The 18,940-nt window shown below is 38.1% G+C and overlaps 1 protein-coding gene across 1 annotated transcript; it reads right to left on the reverse strand.

Moving 5' to 3' along the window:
- Window positions 1-14,798: 14,798 nt before the first annotated feature.
- On the reverse strand, window positions 14,799-18,483 carry HAND1 (heart and neural crest derivatives expressed 1). Its single transcript, XM_073649300.1, has 2 exons — window positions 17,659-18,483; window positions 14,799-15,831 (listed from the first exon to the last, which is right to left on the reverse strand). Exons 1-2 carry the CDS (start codon window positions 18,160-18,162, stop codon window positions 15,730-15,732), a joined length of 606 nt encoding a protein of 201 aa, XP_073505401.1. The 5' UTR covers window positions 18,163-18,483; the 3' UTR covers window positions 14,799-15,729.
- Between the last annotated feature and the right edge of the window lie 457 nt (window positions 18,484-18,940).

Consider the following 18,940-nt stretch of genomic DNA (forward strand, 5'->3'; position numbering starts at 1 on the left):
GAGGGAGGGAGCGCGCCCTAAGCACAGTGCCCGGGAAGCTGCGCGTGCCGGCAGCAACAGAGGCAGGAGCGCCGGAGGACGCCGGGCAGGGAGCGCGGCGGTAAGTGGGACGGCATCTCTGCCTGTCAGGGGGCAGAGACGCCGATACTACAACAAAGTTGTTTTTTTTACATTGATGGCTGACCGTACAATACAAGCAATTGCTACCATCCACCTTTTGTGTTTCCCCTATTTCCTCATAGACTGTAAGCTTGCGAGCGGGGTCCTCACTTCTCCTGGTATCTGTTGATTTATGTGATTATTGTTATTCTGTAATGTCTTTTATTTTCTGTACCAGTCCCCTCTAAAATGTAAAGTGCTGCAGAATATGTTTGCGCTATAGAAATAAAAATTATTATTATTTTTACATTTTTTATGTACTTTTTGCAGTTTTGTGCCATCCAAAAATAGCAACATCTATCCATAATCTCCATGATTATAGTGATCTGATTTCCCTGAAGTGCTCCATCTACTAATGCCAAGTTTGCAGGTATAGGGGATGCAGAGATGGCAGTGATACCCGGCCCTGGCACCTGAGACAGAAGAAGGCTGGTAAGTATTATATGGTAAGTGTAGGAACCATCATTTACAAATTTCACGCTAGGGCCCAAGAACCTCAAGATACACCTCTGACTACGGCCTCATTCACACGTCCGTGTTTAATCATCGGTGTCATCAGTGTTTGGTCCGTTTTTGCCATCAGTGAGTGCAACACGGACATCTGAACGAAGCCTAAAGGTGCATTTACACTATCGTTTCTAGGAACTCGCGTTTCAGGCTAATCTTGCAGTGTGAACAGGCTGCCGATCACACAAAGAACGAGCAAAACGCTTATTCATAGTTGAAATTATATTTTGTGCAGCACATTGTCCTGTGTACCTTAGGGTGCTTTCTCATTGCGTTTAGGCTCCCATTCAGTGGCCCCATCGTTGCTTACTTCCGTAGCCCGTGCAAAAAATAGATTTGGAAATATGCGCCAACGTGGGGCCATAGACTATATTGGTGCCGACAGAGCGAACATTAGCTATGTTGTGCATAATTTTCAGGCGTATACTGCCAGCAGGTGTGGCAGTAATCATACCTGTGTGTGACTAGGGAAATTGAACTCAGCTTCCTGATAAACCACAGTTAATTTATCTTTCAAAGGACGAGAGGCAATCACTTTTTCACACAGGTCCCTGTAGGTTTGGATTTCTTTTTCCCTTAATAATAAAGACCTTCATTTAGAAACTGCATTTTGTGTTTACTTGTGTTATCTTTGTCTAATATTTAAATTTGTTTTGTGATCTGAAACATTTAAGTGTGACAAACATGCAAAAGAATAAGAAATCAGGAAGGGGGCAAACACTTTTTCACACCACTGTATATCTACAGTAGATGTAGATTCCAGCTGCAGAAATGCAGCGGAAACGCATTAAAAACGCATCGTGTGACCACAGAAATGTCTGACAAAGGGCTCATTCACACGTACAAGAAAAACTGGCCGATTATTCCGATCAGACTTTGATCAGTGTTTGGTCGAGCATGATCTGTTTTCCTCTTACATGGAGAAATTTTCTTTTACGGACCAATTGACTTAAATTGCTGATTTTGATCCGACCCTCAGGTCAAAATCGGACATATTGCCGCAATTTTCTGCAGACCTCTTGGTTTGCGAAAAGTCATGAACATGTATATGGCACCCAAAACCAAAGAAATGAGCCGGAGAATAAGTTGGAGCTGGTTCACACTGTGGCCATTTGACAGACAAAACCCAAGAAAAAAAAACAAATGAGCAAATATCGTATAGTAAGTAAATAGTAATAGTACATGTAAGTAACATAGGGTACTTAGTTATCACTATTTGATCAAAAGGCATAAAAGCCATCCCACCACGAGAAGGTGAACCCATCGGAATGGCCCTATCCTGTCTCTAGTATTAAAACCTCACCTTGTGTTAGCCGACCTCAATGTGAATAAGGACAGGGGTCCGACTGTGCAGCCATCTGCCCATGGGAAGCTATATAGATGAAATGCCTACCTCAAAAGGGGGTCCACGCCCCTGTTTGTACAAAGTGCAAGAAACTACAACAAAACCAAAGAAATGAGCCGGACTATAAGTTGGTATATGTTCAATGTGTAGGAGCTCGTTCACACTGTGGCCATTTGACAGACAAAACCCAAGAAAATACAAAATGAGCAAATACCCTGTAGGAAGTAAATAGTAATAGTACATAGTACATGTAAGTAACATAGGGTACTTGATTAACATGATTGTGATGAAAAAGCGTAACCGCCATCCCACCACGACAAGGTGTACCCATTGGGATGGCCCTTCCTGTCTCTAGTATTGTCTCACCTTGTCACCCGACCTCAATGTGAATAAGGACAGGGGTCCGACTGTGCAGCCACCTGCCCACGGGAAGCTATATAGATGAAATGCCTAGCTCAAAAGGGGGTCCACGCCCCTGTTTGTACAAAGTGCAAGATTCGACTACAATGGCTCAATAGACTATCACAGGTACGAGTGCTATCCGTAAAAAACACCGATAGCAGTCGTGCAGGAAAATCGAACGTGTGAATCAAACCTAAAAGGTCTTAAAAATGAGAGCAGCAAGCCAAAATTTGTGTCTCGACAGTATATTGCATCGTCATTTTGCATTCTAAGTTTCCGTCAAGGATGCTATATGCGCTAGGAACAGAAGGGGGCGCTATCCCACACCATTCAGACATGTAAGCCCTATGAGATCACCAAGCCTGACAATGTTCTTGATTACTTTTTATGACCATCCCCGTTAAACCAGTGATTCCATCCATTTTCGGTGTTTTATGGGAGGCGGTATTACTAATGATATACATAGAATATGTTCCCTCAGTGGAGATTATCTGTGTCATAACAGAGCGCACCCTACTCCGCTTCCCCCTGCTCCTGCTACTTCCATTTTGTCACATTTGAACCTTAACACTATATTTCAATCCTTGGCAGCTGCCCCTGGAAGTCCCCGCACAACACAAAGTGCTTTGCAGCCCCTCTGGGTTTCTCGGGCCAGCCTTTTGCAGTCCCAGTGTGATCATTACCGCCGAGGTGTTTTTCCTCATTAAAATGGTTTGGGGTTTTTTGATCTAATTTTCCTTGGCTTTTCTTTGAGTCTGTTATTTATTCCCCACCCGAACTAGAAAGAGGGGCTTTATAAAGGCCAGATTGTTCTGTACGGGCTGCCGTGGGGAGAAGTATAAAGGTGCCTTTCAGTTTGCCACATTAACACTAATGGGCCTTCCACCTCCAGCACTAAAACGCGTTGTGGAATAGACTGTTATGTTACATAGTCAGCCCTTTGACACTCCTTAGTTGAGTCTGAGCCTATTATAGGACTACAAGAGAATTTCTAGCATTGTGTGATGTAACGTGAAATCTGGACTGTTGCCTAAGTAGAGCATGCCAGTTATTCGGCTGTGGGTTGAGGGACTAATAGGCTAGATTGGAAGACCATGGGTATATTAGCTTGGAGCTGAGAGTGCCCCCATGTGCCAGACCTTTGTGCCCATAATACGTGGAGGAACGTTCATTGGACTGACGAATCGTCAAGTTAATGGTAATTCGCAGGAAGTCAAAATGTCTACCCCTTCTACTTAAAAGGGTTGTAAGGGACTTTTTTAGTAGTTGCCAACTACCTAACTGTTGTTCCTGGTACTTATCTCTACTGGGGATAGAACAGTCACAGACCGCTCCTGTCGACATATTCCGCAACTTCTGCTGCCATCACATCAACAGAGCAGCAGCTTCTCTTCCGCTCTGCTCTGTTCACTAGGTGCGACTGCCATCATGCTGTTCGACAGCCTGCTCCCCGCTGCCTAATTGCGGGGAGCCGATTGTCAATCAGCGTGATGTCGGCAGTCACTCCCCGTCCACAGAGCAGCTCGGAAGAAGAAGAGCTGTTCTGTTCACTGTCGTGACTGCCGTCATGCTGTTCGACAGCCGACTCCCCGCTGCCTAACTGCGGGGAGCTGATTGTCAATCAGCACGACGTTGGCAATCACGCCCCATCAACAGAGCAGCTCGGAAGAAGAACAGCTGCTCTGTTGACATGGAGCAGCTGAATCGCCAGCAGGAGCAGTCGGTGACCGCTCTGAGTCAGGTAGAACACACAGAGAGAGGGGAGTTGATCCAGCACTTCAGGTAAAATGCTAAATTTTATTCCATTAGTATTCCGTCAGTAAAAACATAGTTAAAAGGAAAATCCACATCATCAAATGGATAAACGTATCATCTGAGGAGAAAGTCCCAAGAGAAATATTCAAAGTCCTGGTTGACGCGTTTCGAAGTGATACTTCTTATTCATAAGAGAGGTTATCACTTCGAAACGGGTCTTTCTCCTCGGATGATACGTTTGTCCATTTGATGATGTGGATTTTCCTTTGGACTATGTTTTCACTTATGGAATATTAATGGAATACAATTTAGAATTTTACCCGAATTTTATAGATTACCTTTCCTTGGATTTGAGATCCTGTGCATTCGTGGATGGGTGAGCTGATCATGCCTTTAAGGTTAGAAGACGCAGGTAGTTTAGCCTGTTAGTTCTTAGGCCCATAGTAAAGAAAATAAAATAGTCATGGATAACCCCTTTAAAAATAATGTTGAAGAAGGCAAAAAGGATCTCCCTTTTTAAAAAACAACAACAAAATCAAGAAATCAGTGCCATCTTTACTTATGAGTTGTGTCTGGTACTGCAACTAAGTGTCATTCATTGGAATAGGTCCCAACTTTAATACACAATACAAGGATGTGTTTCCGGCAAAAGACCAAGGACCTCGATTCATTATTGCATTTGCGTCTGTTTTTTGTCACATTTTTCTTGTTTTGTGCCTTTTTTGTTTGTGTTTTCCCAATTGCGCCTTTTTAAAGTCTATTTTATGTATGTTTATTTTTTTGTGTTTTTTGTTTTTTAGTATGGAGTTTAGGATTTCCAGATGTGTTCGGCTGATTCATCATTTTCGACTTTTCGAAAAGTCACCAAATTTGTTGTAAATGTCCTCCAGTCCTCCCCCTCCCCCTACTATCCCACTCCACCCTGCAATTTTATGTATGCCTGAAATTTTGCTGAAAAATTTTGTGCCACTTTTTGTTCTAAAAGATTACAAAAAAAGGCAAAAGAGCATTTTTGATTTGGCGCAAATTTCATGAACCACGTGCGCCATTTTGATGAATTTGCCGCCAAAAACATCAGCGAGTACCACAAGAAAAAAAAAGAAAAAAGTGACTTTAAATAAGTCGGAAATGATGAATCAGGACCCAGATCTTTTTTTTCTATTCAGATGATTCGTGGGTATATACAGTATATACTTGTGATATAAGACCAGAAAGGTGTAGACAGAGGAATGGTGCAGCAATCATTGGACAAACAGGCTGGCAGTAAGTAAAGAAATTCATTCTCTGTGTGGCTACCCGAAAAAGTGGAATATACAGTAGCACTCCGGCAGTCCAATATGGAGTGGTGGTCAAGCATCCTAGCGACGATAAAAGAGCACCGTTTTGGCAATCAGTGGAAGTCCCAATAGTCGGACCCTCACAGATTAAAAATTTTCCTGAGAAAAGGTGATAACTTGTTCCAACCAGAATATCAATGTAAGATCTTTTCTGACTCTACCATACATATGCACGCTCAACTTTGCCATGCATGCATGTATTTTTAATAGGCAGAGGAAATAAAATATCTGCCAAGCACCCCTCATCTCCTGAGAAGACACAAGGACTGGGCAAGGTCCAATGCTTCCCCTCCTTGACATCATCTGTTGGGGAAGAATCGCAAGAGTTTCCTGCAAGTTCAGTCAAATCTTCTCCACTACTTCTGAGGATCTTTAGGCACAATACTTGGTGGTTACACTTTTTCAGACAGAAACTTTAAAAAGTCATTGGCAGTCCAAGAAACAAGGATAGTGCTTTCTGGTAGTCTTTGCTTCAGGGTGTTCGTCCACCTTTGATGGATCAGATGTTTCTGCTGAAATAGCATGTCACTACCTAGCCAACAATTTACCAGTATCTGGCAGGACATGCGCTGTGACTCTGGTCCCATTTTTAAAAAATTTGGCAGCTTGCGCCCTGCCTGGCCTCATCACTGCACTGTTTTTCATTGCTTAACTTTCATAGCGGTTTCCATAATGCATGTTAAAATTACCGTCTTAGCAAAATCCCCCTTTCAGCTGATGGCAATCATGGCCAAATCTGGCCCGCAGGGTGTTTACATTTGGCTTGTGACACTAGAACCACCACCCCTATGTGGGGCCATTATTCTGTATGGAGGACTATGTGGGGCCATTATTCTGTATGGAGGACTATATGGGGTCCATTATACTGTATGGAGGACTATGCGTAACCCATTATTCTGTATGGAGGACTATGTGAGGCCATTATTCTGTATGGAGGACTATGTGAGGCCATTATTCTGTATAGAGAACGATGTGAGGCCATTATTTTGTATGGAGGACTATGTGGGGCCATTATTCTGTATGGAGGACTATGTGGGGCCAATAATACTATAATGAGGACTATGTGGGGCCATTATTCTGTATGGAGGACTATGTGGTGCCCATTATACTGTATGGAGGACTATGTGGGACCCATTATACTGTATGGAGGACTATGTGGGGCCATTATTCTGTATGGAGGACTATGTGGGGCCCATTATACTGTATGGAGGACTACAGTATGTGGGGCCCATTATACTGTATGGAGGACTATGTGGGGCTCATTATACTGTATTGAGGACTATGTGTGGCCATTATTCTGTATGGAGGACTATGTGGGGCCCATTATACTGTACGGAGGACTATGTGGGGCCCATATTCTGTAAGGAGGACTATTTGGGGCCCATTATTCTGTATGGATGACTATGTGGGGCCAATATTCTGTATGGAGGACTGTGTGGGGCAATTATACTGTATGGAGGACTATGTGGGGGCCCATTTTTCTGTATGGAGGACTATGTGGGGCCCATTATTCTGTATGGAGGACTATGTAGGGCCCATTATTCTGTATGGAGGACTATGTGGGGCCATTATTCTGTATGGAGGACTATGTGGGGCCATTATTCTGTATGGAGGACTATGTGGGGCCCATTATACTGTATGAAGGATTATGTGGGCCCATTATACTGTATGGAGGACTATGTGGGGCCCATTATTCTGTATGGAGGACTGTGTGGGGCCCATTGTAATTGTATGGAGGTTTATGTTGGGCCCATTAGTTTGTATGGAGGACTATGTGGGGTCCATTATTCTGTATGGAGGACTATGTGGGGCCATTATACTGTATGGAGGACTATGTGGAGCCAATATTCTGTATGGAGTACTATTTGGGGCCCATATTCTGTACGGAAGACTATGTGGGGCAATTATACTGTATGGAAAGCTATGTGGGGGCCCATTATTCTGTATGGAGGACTATGTGGGGCCCATTATTCTGTAGGAAGGACTATGTGGGGCCATTATTCTGTATGGAGGACTATGTGGGGCCATTATTCTGTATGGAGGACTATGTGGGGCCCATTATACTGTATGGAGGATTATGTGGGCCCATTATACTTTATGGAGGACTATGTGGGGCCCATTATTCTATATGGAGGACTGTGTGGGGCCCATTATACTGTATGGAGGATTATGTGGGGCGCATTATACTGTATGGAGAACTATGTGGTGCCCATTATACTGTATGGAAGACTATGTGGGGCCCATTATTCTGTGTGGAAGACTGTGTGGGGCCCATTGTACTGTATGGAGGTTTATGTTGGGCCCATTATTTTGTATGGAGGACTATGTGGGGTCCATTATTCTGTATGGAGGACTATGAGGGGCTATTATACTGTATGGAGGACTATGTGGGGCCAATATTCTGTATGGAGTACTATTTGGGGCCCATATTCTGTACGGAGGACTATGTGAGGCAATTATACTGTATGGAAAGCTATGTGGGGCCCATTATTCTGTATGGAGGACTATGTGGGGCCCATTATTCTGTAGGAAGGACTCTGTGGGGCCATTATTCTGTATGGAGGACTATGTGGGGCCATTATTCTGTATGGAGGACTATGTGGGGCCCATTATACTGTATGGAGGATTATGTGGGCCCATTATACTTTATGGAGGACTATGTGGGGCCCATTATTCTATATGGAGGACTGTGTGGGGCCCATTATACTGTATGGAGGATTATGTGGGGCCCATTATAATGTATGGAGGACTATGTGGTGCCCATTATACTGTAAGGAAGACTATGTGGGGCCCATTATTCTGTATGGAGGACTATGTGGGGCCCATTATTCTGTATGGAGGACTATGTGGGGCCATTATTCTGTATGGAGGACTATGTGGGGCCCATTATTCTGTATGGAGGACTATGTGGGGCCCATTATACTTTATGGAGGACTATGTCGGGCCATTATACTGTATGGAGGACTATGTTGGGCCTATTGTTCTGTATGGAGGACTATGTGGGGCCCATTATACTGTATACTGGTTGGTCCGCAACTTTGTCCAAGTTTTTCATTTTGGTCCTCTGTGTGTTTGAGTTTGACGTCCCTGACCTAGAGCAATGTCAATCAAGGAAGAATGACAGTGCTAAGTCAGGACTCCATGACTCTTCAATACTCTAGCACCGCCCACTTGACTCCTGGTAAGGTCATTAGACATAGTTCACACTGAGATAAATCACCTTTAACCTATATGGCTATTTGAAGGGAAGCAGAGAGTTTGGAGCTCTAGTTCAGAAATAAATTGTAAAATGAATTGTTACAGAATTTTGAACCTAAAATTAAATAACATTTAGTCTTTGCTGCAGAAATGCTATTTAATGTTTTTTTTTTTTTTTTTACCAGAACCTGATGGATCCAATTGATTGATATTGGGACTACTTGCTTTTCTTGCTTGTACAACAATTAACAAGGACATGTTAGATGTGTTCCTAATAGATTGTGCTCCATCTCCTTTTTTTGGTTTCCAGGTCTTTCAGTGTATTTTATATGTTCTTTCCTTCCTCTCCCGGCTTGTGTTTTGTGTCAGATAAGTCAGACAGCAAAACATAAAATTTAATTGATGGATTTACAAGTTGAGGTTTATTTGCCTCAAATCTGGATTAGGTCTGAATGAATTAATAGGGTGTCTGTGAGTTTAGATCACTTCCTATCATTCCCCGTCATGACACATCTAGGGGAGGCCAGAGACACAGGGAGCTCCACCGATCTGACCAAATTATAGACTGTGCCCCTTCCCTGAGTGATGCCGCGCTTTTATATATTTAACCCTTCCCACCCCAAATCCTCTCTGCTAAGTTTGCCTAGTAATTATTGAGAAGCAGTATAAACCGTGAATGTATCCATAGAGCTCCATTCACCTGACAGAGGCCAAGAAAATGTCCCTTGGACCTTCATTGTGCTGGTGCAGAGTATACAATGGTATATATAGGTGTAAATGTCTAGAAACATATAGATGAATGCAACATTGTTTATAAATACAAAATCTATCTATCTATCTATATGAGCTATCTATTTTTTCTATCTATCTATTATCTATCTCATATCTTTTTATCTATGTCTATCTATCTACCTATTTATCGATCTATCATCTATCTATTTCATAATTATCTATCCCATATCTATCTACTTTATTTTCTAACAATGGAAAAATAATGAGGTAGCACTCGTCCAAATATTACTGGGTGCATGGCCTCCCAAGATCGTCACCAAAAACCACTGCATCCTTAACAATCCGAAAAATGGGGGCAGCACTCCAAAATTAAATAACAGAAATATGGACTTTAATTTGCCCTTGAAACATGAGTTAATTAAAGTCTGAATTATTTTTTTATCCCCTTTGGACTATCTATCTATCTATCTATTTATCATCTATCTATCTTCTATCTAATATATATATATATATATCATCCATCTATTATCTATCTATCCTTATCTCTATCTATCTATTATCTATCTATCATCTATCTATTATCTATCTATCCTCATCTGTATATCTATTATCTATCATCTATCTGTTTATCTAATATCTATCTATCTATTATCTATCTATCTGTAATCTATCTATTATCTAGCTATCTATTATCTATCTATCTATCATCTATCTATTATCTATTTATCTAATATCTATCTATCCTCATATCTATCTATTATCTATCTATTATCTAGCTAGCTATTATCTATCATCTGTCTATCTATCCCTCTATCTATCCTCATATCTATCTATTATCTATCATCTATCTATCTATCTATTATCTATCTATCTATTATCTGTCCTCATATCTATCATCTATCTAATACCTATCTAATATCTACAGTTGAAACCAGAAGTTTACATACACTATATAAAAAGACACATATCCATGTTTTTCCTCAATATCTGACATGAAATCAGAATATACCTTTCCAGTTTTAGTTCAATTAGGATTACCATAATTTTTAATATTTGCCAAATGGCAGAATAATGGTGTATGTAAGCTTCTGGTTTCAACTGTATCTATCAATTATCTATCTATCTATCTATCTATCTATCTATCTATCTATCTATCTGTTATCTATCTATCATCTATCTATCATCTATTATCTATCTATCTATCTATCATCTATCTATTATCTATCTATCTATTGTCTATCTATTATATATCTATTATCTATCATCTATCTATCTCATATCGATCTATCTATACAGCATGTGTATATATCTATCTGGGTGAACAAAGTCCACTTTTTTCACTTATTTCCCGTGGAGTGCTGCTCTCATTCTGTTTCTTCTGTAATATACTGTGTGTGTATGTATGTTTGTGTATATATATATATAAAATGTGTATGTGTGTGTATTCAGAGTACTACTACACTAGGACTCAGCTTATGTATACTGTGTATACGGATCATACTGTTAGGCCTCAGTGCCCACATATGATATATCCCTGGCCTATTTCACTTTGACTATCACATTTAGATAATGAAGTACAGAATGAATGGTGGAAAAAGAGTTATATAGTCCAATGGTCCATAAACATTGGACTAAATGTTGCATGGGGCCTACATATTCCACAGCCCAGTGTGTATTTATACACACATAGATATATAACCCATAGCAACCAATCAGATTCTGTCTCTTATTTACCTGAGGGGATTTGAAAAATTAAAACAGAATCCTGATTGGTCGCCGTGAGCAGCTGCTCTCCTAATTAATGCTTGTGGTAGTTTTCTCCTCATAGCTGTATGGACTGAAGCTGCGGCTCTGACTAGTGACTGGCTAATGACTGTCCTGGCCAGTGACTATAGGTGGCCACGCTGTATTTCTTCATAACTCAATATACAGCATTCTCTATATGCAGCTGAATAATGCTTTACTCTGCCTATAGAAGTCAATGGAACCAGAGGATCTGTCATAGATGAATAATATACATTTATATGACACTGGTATTAGGGAACATTAGGGTTCATTTGTAATGTATTTTGGAGGTATAAAGTGAAAAAATGTACCAAAATAAATCTCCATATGCCGGAGTCATACATCACTGTATAGGGGAACAACGGCGTATGTCACTGTCAGGATACCTGCGTATAGATAGACTGTATATAACCACAAATAAAGACACACTGCCTCCAAAGTGTCTTCCATCTATCATCCAAAAAATCTGTGTAGTGGAGACTTTATTTAGCCAAAATGTGACGTTTTAGGACTTTAAAAAAAAACACAGAAAAGTCCCCACTACACGGATTCTTTTCCATCACAAAATTCTATCTATTTAATTCTATCTATCTATCTATCTATCTATCTATCTATCTATCTATCTATCTATCATCTATCTATCTATCTATTATCTATCTATTATCTATCATCTATCTATTATCTATCTATTATCTATCTATCTATTATCTATCATCTATCTATCATCTATCTATCTATTATCTATCTATCTATTATCTATCATCTATCTATTATCTATCTATCTATCTATTATCTATCTATCTATTATCTATCTATCTATTTTCTAACTATTATCTATCATCTATTATCTATATATTATCTATCTATCTAATTCTATCTATCTAATCTATCTACCATCTATCTATATTATTGAAAAATATATCAGAAAGTGGCACGGGCTAAAAAATCTGAGTTCCAAGCCTCCTAGAAAATTGCCAAGCCTACCAAATAAAATAAATGGTGGCCGCACACCATAAAGTGCAATATAAGTGGACTTTTATAGCCCATTGTGATGACGTTTCCATTCAAGTTGTGAATCTTTCTCAAGTTTTTAGAGAAAGATTCACGCCTTGAACCGAAATGTCACCACTATGGGCTATAAAAGTCCACTTATATTGCACTTTATCTTGTTGGTGTGCGGCCACCATTTATTTATCTATCTATCTATCTATCTATCTATCTATCTATCTAAAGCAGAATAATTGCAATAATCTACATCCATAGTTACTACCATGTGAAATTATACAAGAAGCATAAATATGAATCCTTCATGAAAAACCTAAATATAAATCCTCTTGACAAAATAGACATAGCCATTACCAGCACTCACTCTATCTATCTATCATCTATTATCTATCATCTATCACCTATCTATTATTTATCTATTATCTATCTATCTTCTATCTATCTATTATCTATCCATCATCTATCTATCATCTATCTATCATCTATATATTATCTATATATTATCTATCTATCTATTATCTGTCAATATCTATTATCTATTATCTATCTATCTATGTTTTACGTATTATCTATCTATTATCTATCATCTATATATTATCTATATATTATCTATCTATCTATTATCTGTCAATATCTATTATCTATTATCTATCTATCTATTATCTATCATCTATTATCTATCATCTATCTATTATCTGTTGATATCTATCTATTATCTATCTCATATCTATTATCTATCTCATATCTATTTATCTATCATCTACCTATTTTCTATCTATTATCTATCTCATATCTATTTATCCATCATCTACCTATTTTCTATTATCTATCTATTATCTATCTATCTATCTATTATCTATCTCATATCTATTATACATTTATCTATCTATCTATCATCTATCTATGTATCTAAAGCAGAATAAGTTTGGTAAATTGAATCTGTAGTTATATTCACTTTGAAATTATGCCAAACGCATAAATCTAAATTCTATAATAGTAGATTTAGAAAACTGATATAACATATAAAAGTCAATAATGGAGCAGATACAGAAAATCTACATATAAAAGAAAAAACTCAGGAACGTATTTACGGTGTATTTAAACGAGTGTTCCTAGAGTCCCTCTTTCTGTATTATCGGCCTGTCTTAACAGGCCACCAATAAGCTTGTTTAAAAATCATCATTCTCGACAGCGCACCATCCTGTCCGTGCGATTTACATGTAGTCGGTCGGTGGTCGTTTAACGGATGCGGTCGGTGGTCATTTAACGGATGTGGTCGGCCCGTGTAAATGCACCCTTAGCATCTTAGACCTCTCAAGACACAAAAGGGATAGTGGGGATCAGTATGTAAATATGTTCTGCATATGGTGTCTTTTCCTTCATGATCTACTACGTTTTTAAGGACTGGTGTGCCCAGCACTATGGCACCAGTTGTGCCGCCCCGGTCACCATGTATGCTGCAGTATAGCACCTGAGGAAGGCTATAAGGGAATACTTAATGCTATATGACATCTGATGAAAGATACGTTTTCCTTCTAGATTGTGCAGGAATCTGGCAAAAATAAACCTCCATCTGTTTCTGTATAAAATCAGAAGTGCACAGAGAAACAGTATGACCACAGACTTCTATGGCTGCAGTATTATGACAGACAATGTATGAGCCGTCTTATGTACATGGGTGCACTGCGGCTTCATTCTGTAAGTCTGCTATAGAGAAGCAGGGGCGGACATATCATTGGTGCAACATGTGCAGTCATAGAGGGGCCCAAAAGGTAAGGGGGCCCATTTCTACCTCCAAAGCAGGTGGAATTGTGCATTATGATGAGCTATTGGGCTGCAAGGGGCCCATATATTGATCTTGCACAGGGGATCTCTTCTGTCTGTGTCCGCCAGCGTATAGGAGCATATACCCTGTACTGTACAGATTCCATACTAATAAGACACTTCTGTTCTGACTTTAATGGGTATATATGGAAATTTTCTCTGCTAACAGCATTGTATCATGATACAGAGTGTAATAGAACCTGTGTGGATGTGCGTGGAAGCTGAGAAGTTCCAATCTAAGAAGACCTAGATAGATAGATAATTGAGAATTGATAGAAGAATTCATAGAAGAATAGATAGTATAGACAGGAAATTGAGAGATATAGATGTAGATAGATAATTGAGATAGATAGAAATATAATTGAGAGATAGAAGGATAAATAGAAAGATAGATAATTATGACTTAGAAGAATAGATAGTTGATAAATAGATAAGATATAGATGGATAGATAGATAATTAAGAGATACATAGAATGTTGATAGATACATGAGTGAGCTAGATATAACAATTGTTAAACCACGCTTAATTTTTTTACTGCCATAATTTTTTTTTCTCAAATTTCTTTCCACTAAAAAAAATTCTTAAATCTAAAATAATCTTAAAAGAAAAAAAAAACAGCCAGAAAGTGAAAACTGAGTGATATTTTTTTTTCTTTGTTTTAGGTTATGACCAACATAAAAAAAAATTTTAGTGAGTGATGAAAATATGAGGTAGTATACATATCTTACAGTCAGGTCACACACATAGGTAGTTAAATGCATTGAAAAATATTTTTTTTTATTATGTACAAAAAAAAAGATAAAATAAAAAAAAAAAAACACAGAAAAGAGTTTACTTATTACAAATATCCAGACAGAGAAAAATGTATGGAAAGGCACGGCCCCCATTACAGGAAATCAGCGCTCCTAAAAATGATCAAAATTCTGCTTTTAATTTGCCTGTGGCAGAAGCGGTAAGCTAACATCTAAAGATGGAGAGAAGGGACGGGAGCACAAAAAATTATTTTTAAGAATGCGGATATTAAAAAATTTATTTTTATCTGCAAATATAAATTAATAAAAATTATATATTGTCTAATCAAAAAGAAAACATTATTTGCAGTGTACATTTCATTTACAAGCGCAACGGTTGTGATATATTTCATTTTAAAATGAAATTGTGTTTGAATTCTTTTCAGTGTAACACTTTTTGTGCTGTAAAACAAAAATTTGAGGATTCGTTGGGAAGTGAAAAGTGATGAAGAAAAAAAAAAACAACAACCTGTTTTGCATTCACAAAAAAAATAAAATAAAAATAAATTAAGAATTAAAAAAAAAAAGGAAAAAAAATCCCTGAGTCAATTCAACACATCTCTAATGGTCCAGCTTTATATATATATTTTATGTACATTTTCTTGCCCCTTTAGTCTAAATCTGTTGAGGGCAGTTTATAATTTGCAGTCTTCTCACGAAAACACATGGCAATCATTTGTGCACAATCCTGTCTTCTGAAAATTCTTTGTAGTCCTTTTATTGTCCACAATATATATATTTTTTTTCTTTAATTGCACATAAATACAGATGACTATTCTTTAACTACCCAGCCTGAAGAAGAGTACTCATCATCACATATATTCCTTTTCATTTCTGATTTGTAGCATACAGTTACAGTGCATTCAGGATCCTTTTATAGTGGATTTCCTATGGGTTTAATTCTAAGGCCCAGACCTGTTGTGGCCACCCCGTCCTTCCCTTTATTTTCTTCTCTCCTTGGGGTGCAGCAGTCCAAACCCCTTCATTTTGCTGCAAAAGAGAAGAAAATACCAATGAATTTTAAATATAAATATGTGTATAAAATTAGATTAAATAAAATAATACAACTTTATTTGAAATGTCCTTAGTTGATAAATACAAAATAAACGGAAAATTAAATAATAGTGCTATATTTTCTAATACAAAAATAACAAAATCAAAAATAATGATACAGTTCAGTTTATATTCTACAATTTTGCCTTTTATTTAATATTGAAATTTCTAGCGCAGAAAAATGTATATTTTATTTCCAAGGGCCACTTGGGAGAAAGGCTAAACATTCTTTGCTCAGCTGTTTTTCTAGGGTTAGCGTCATGTATCATGGGTATGGTAAATAAAGCCCAAATCATCTAAATTATTTGCAGCCTTGTGTATACTAGAATACAGCAACATTCGAGGATTATGTTTGGAGACCTCTTGAGAACCATTAATGTATTTTATGACTCTAGGACTTTCTCACTTTTTCTTTTGAGAACTTGAGCAGCAAACATTGGACATGTTTACAGTGCTGAGTACAGAATTATAAAATGGCATTAAGTATGTCACATATTATGCAGATATTACAGAGAGATGTAGAGAGCGAGAGAGAAAGAAATAAAGAAAGAAAGAGAAAGAAATAAAGAGAAAAAAAATAAGGAATGATAGGATAATAAAAAGTAAAAAACAATAGGAGAAATAAAGAATATGAAAAGAAATAAAGAATGAGAGAGGAGCAATAAAGAAACACAGAGTAAGAAGAAATATGAGAGAAAAAGTAAGAAGAAATTAGAGAAAGAAAAAGTAAGGAATGAGGGAAATAAAGAATGTGAAAAGAAATGAAAAAAAAGAGAGAAATAAAAACAAAGTGAGAAGAAATATGAGAGAAAAAATAAGGAATGAGAGGAGAAAAATTAATAAAGAATGAGAAAAGTCAAGAATATGAAAAACAAATAAAGAATGAGACAGAGAGACAAGAATGAAGGAAATTAAAAAGAAAGGAGATAGAAAAAAATTGGAATGAGAGACGAAAACGTAAGAAAGAATGAGAAAAATAAAGAATATGAAAAGAAATAAAGAATGAGAGAGAAAGAGACAAAGTAAGAAGAAATATGAGAAAGAAAAAGCAAGAAGAAATGAGAGAAAGGGAAAGTAAGAAACAATGAGAGAAACAAGAAAGCCATATAGAAAGAAAAGAATGAGAGAAAAAATAAGAAGGAATGAGAGTAGATAAGAAAAAAATGAGAGAAAGAATATGAAAAGAGATAAGGAATGAGCGAGAAAGAAATAGCAAGAGGAAATGTGATGAAGATTAAGTAAGAAGGAATGAGAGAAAGAAAGAAAGAGAAAAAGAAAGCACTGCAATTTATTATGGTGTACATATTTATCAGGAAGGCCTTATGTGGTCAAGAGAAATATTAGATAGAAAACACATAAATAATTTGTATACAGAAAAAAAGGGAAGAGGAAAATATGGATTAAAGAAGGAGTACAGATACATAAGAAATAATATATATCATGCACAGATAAATGGTGGATGGATCATAGGTATAGAGATGATAATACATATTTACATTTTACTTAGAAGGATGTGTATATATGTATGAACATTACAGATAATTCTAAAACAGAAATGTTATATTTACAATAATTTTTATATGAATATATTATATATACACACACATATATAAATATATTTAAATAAACACAGATATATATATATATATATATATATTTATATATATATATTTATATTGGATATAACACATCTTTGATCTTTTCTTGCTTCTTACTTGCATCGATCTCTCCTGGTACACACATAACAAGTCTGGATGTACTTACAGCTTCTCTTTTCCGTTTACAGTCTCTATTATCCATTTTCTTCAGTTCGGCTTTGAACCCTTCTGTGCCCCCAGGTTCATTGTCCTTTGCCAGGACATCCATTAAGTAGCCTATGTAGCTGGTGGCCAGCCTGAGGGTCTTTATTTTGGAGAGCTTGGTGTCGGCTGGAACATTGGGGATACATTCTCTGAGTTCTGCAAACGCACTGTTAATACTTTCTGTCCTTCTCCTTTCCTTTTTGGGGGGCACTCCTTTCCTCCTTGCCAGCCGACCACCTAGAGCCTCCAGGCGGCTGCTGCTACTGCTGCTCTGGGCAGGACCCACAGTGCCATACTCAGGGCTATAGGGAGGTTGGGTGGCAAACTCTGAAGGGGACACTTCTCCTGGATTTAGGACCCATCCTTGAAAGAAAGGTCTATCCTGGTGGCATCTAGAGCCAGGGGTGAAGATATAAGGTTCTGGCATCATATGGTGATGATGCTGGTAACTCCCAATGATGTTCATGGCAAAAGATGCCCAGATCACCAACCTCCAGCAAGTCTCTGTCCTCTTCTAGTTATCAGACTTTGTAGGAACTCCCCATAGACTCAAGATCCGAAAAGACCCTCAAACTCCAAGAAGAAAAAGAAGATCACAGCCAGTGAAGAAGCAGGCTATAGGTTCCAGCATCCAGCGATATACTGGGGCTCACTTGCTAAGCCAACATATATATTGAAGATTAGAGAGGCTCAGAAAAGGCTGAGATACAATAACAGATCTTATCCAGGCTCCAGCTCTGCACCTCTCAGCACATTAACCCTTCTGCCTCTCCTCGGGGTCTTTATAATCAGCTCAGGCCCTGATGTCAAAATCTTCAGGGAGCCAATAAGAAAGGGTAGGAGGAGGAAAGGGGGAAAGGGGGGTGCTGGGAGGATGCCCATTCACCTGGAGCCCCACTAGCCTGTGGGACACTCACCTAATAATGGCCTGTCCGACCATAGGGGGGGTCACAGCTGCCATTAAAACAATTAAAGTCACAGCACAACAGGCCAATGAGAGTGCACTTATCTTTTTTATTTGTATTTTATTATATATATTTTTATAGTTTTTCCTACATTTCTACACAGTTTATAGTTCTTTTTGGATAGTGTATTTTACATTTTTATATAATTCGGTTGGAGTCAGAGGTAAAACAAGTGAGTATTAGAAGATCAAAAGAGCTTCTTCATAGGCTGCAGTGTTTGTCTGAGCAGAGAACACAGCACACGATCTAGGGAGATATCAGTCAGTTCATTAGTATCAC

The sequence above is a fragment of the Phyllobates terribilis genome, unplaced genomic scaffold (genome assembly GCF_046119375.1).
Source record: "Phyllobates terribilis strain yellow unplaced genomic scaffold, ASM4611937v1 Scaffold_10__3_contigs__length_209671492, whole genome shotgun sequence".
In the NCBI taxonomy this organism is placed as follows: domain Eukaryota; kingdom Metazoa; phylum Chordata; class Amphibia; order Anura; family Dendrobatidae; genus Phyllobates; species Phyllobates terribilis.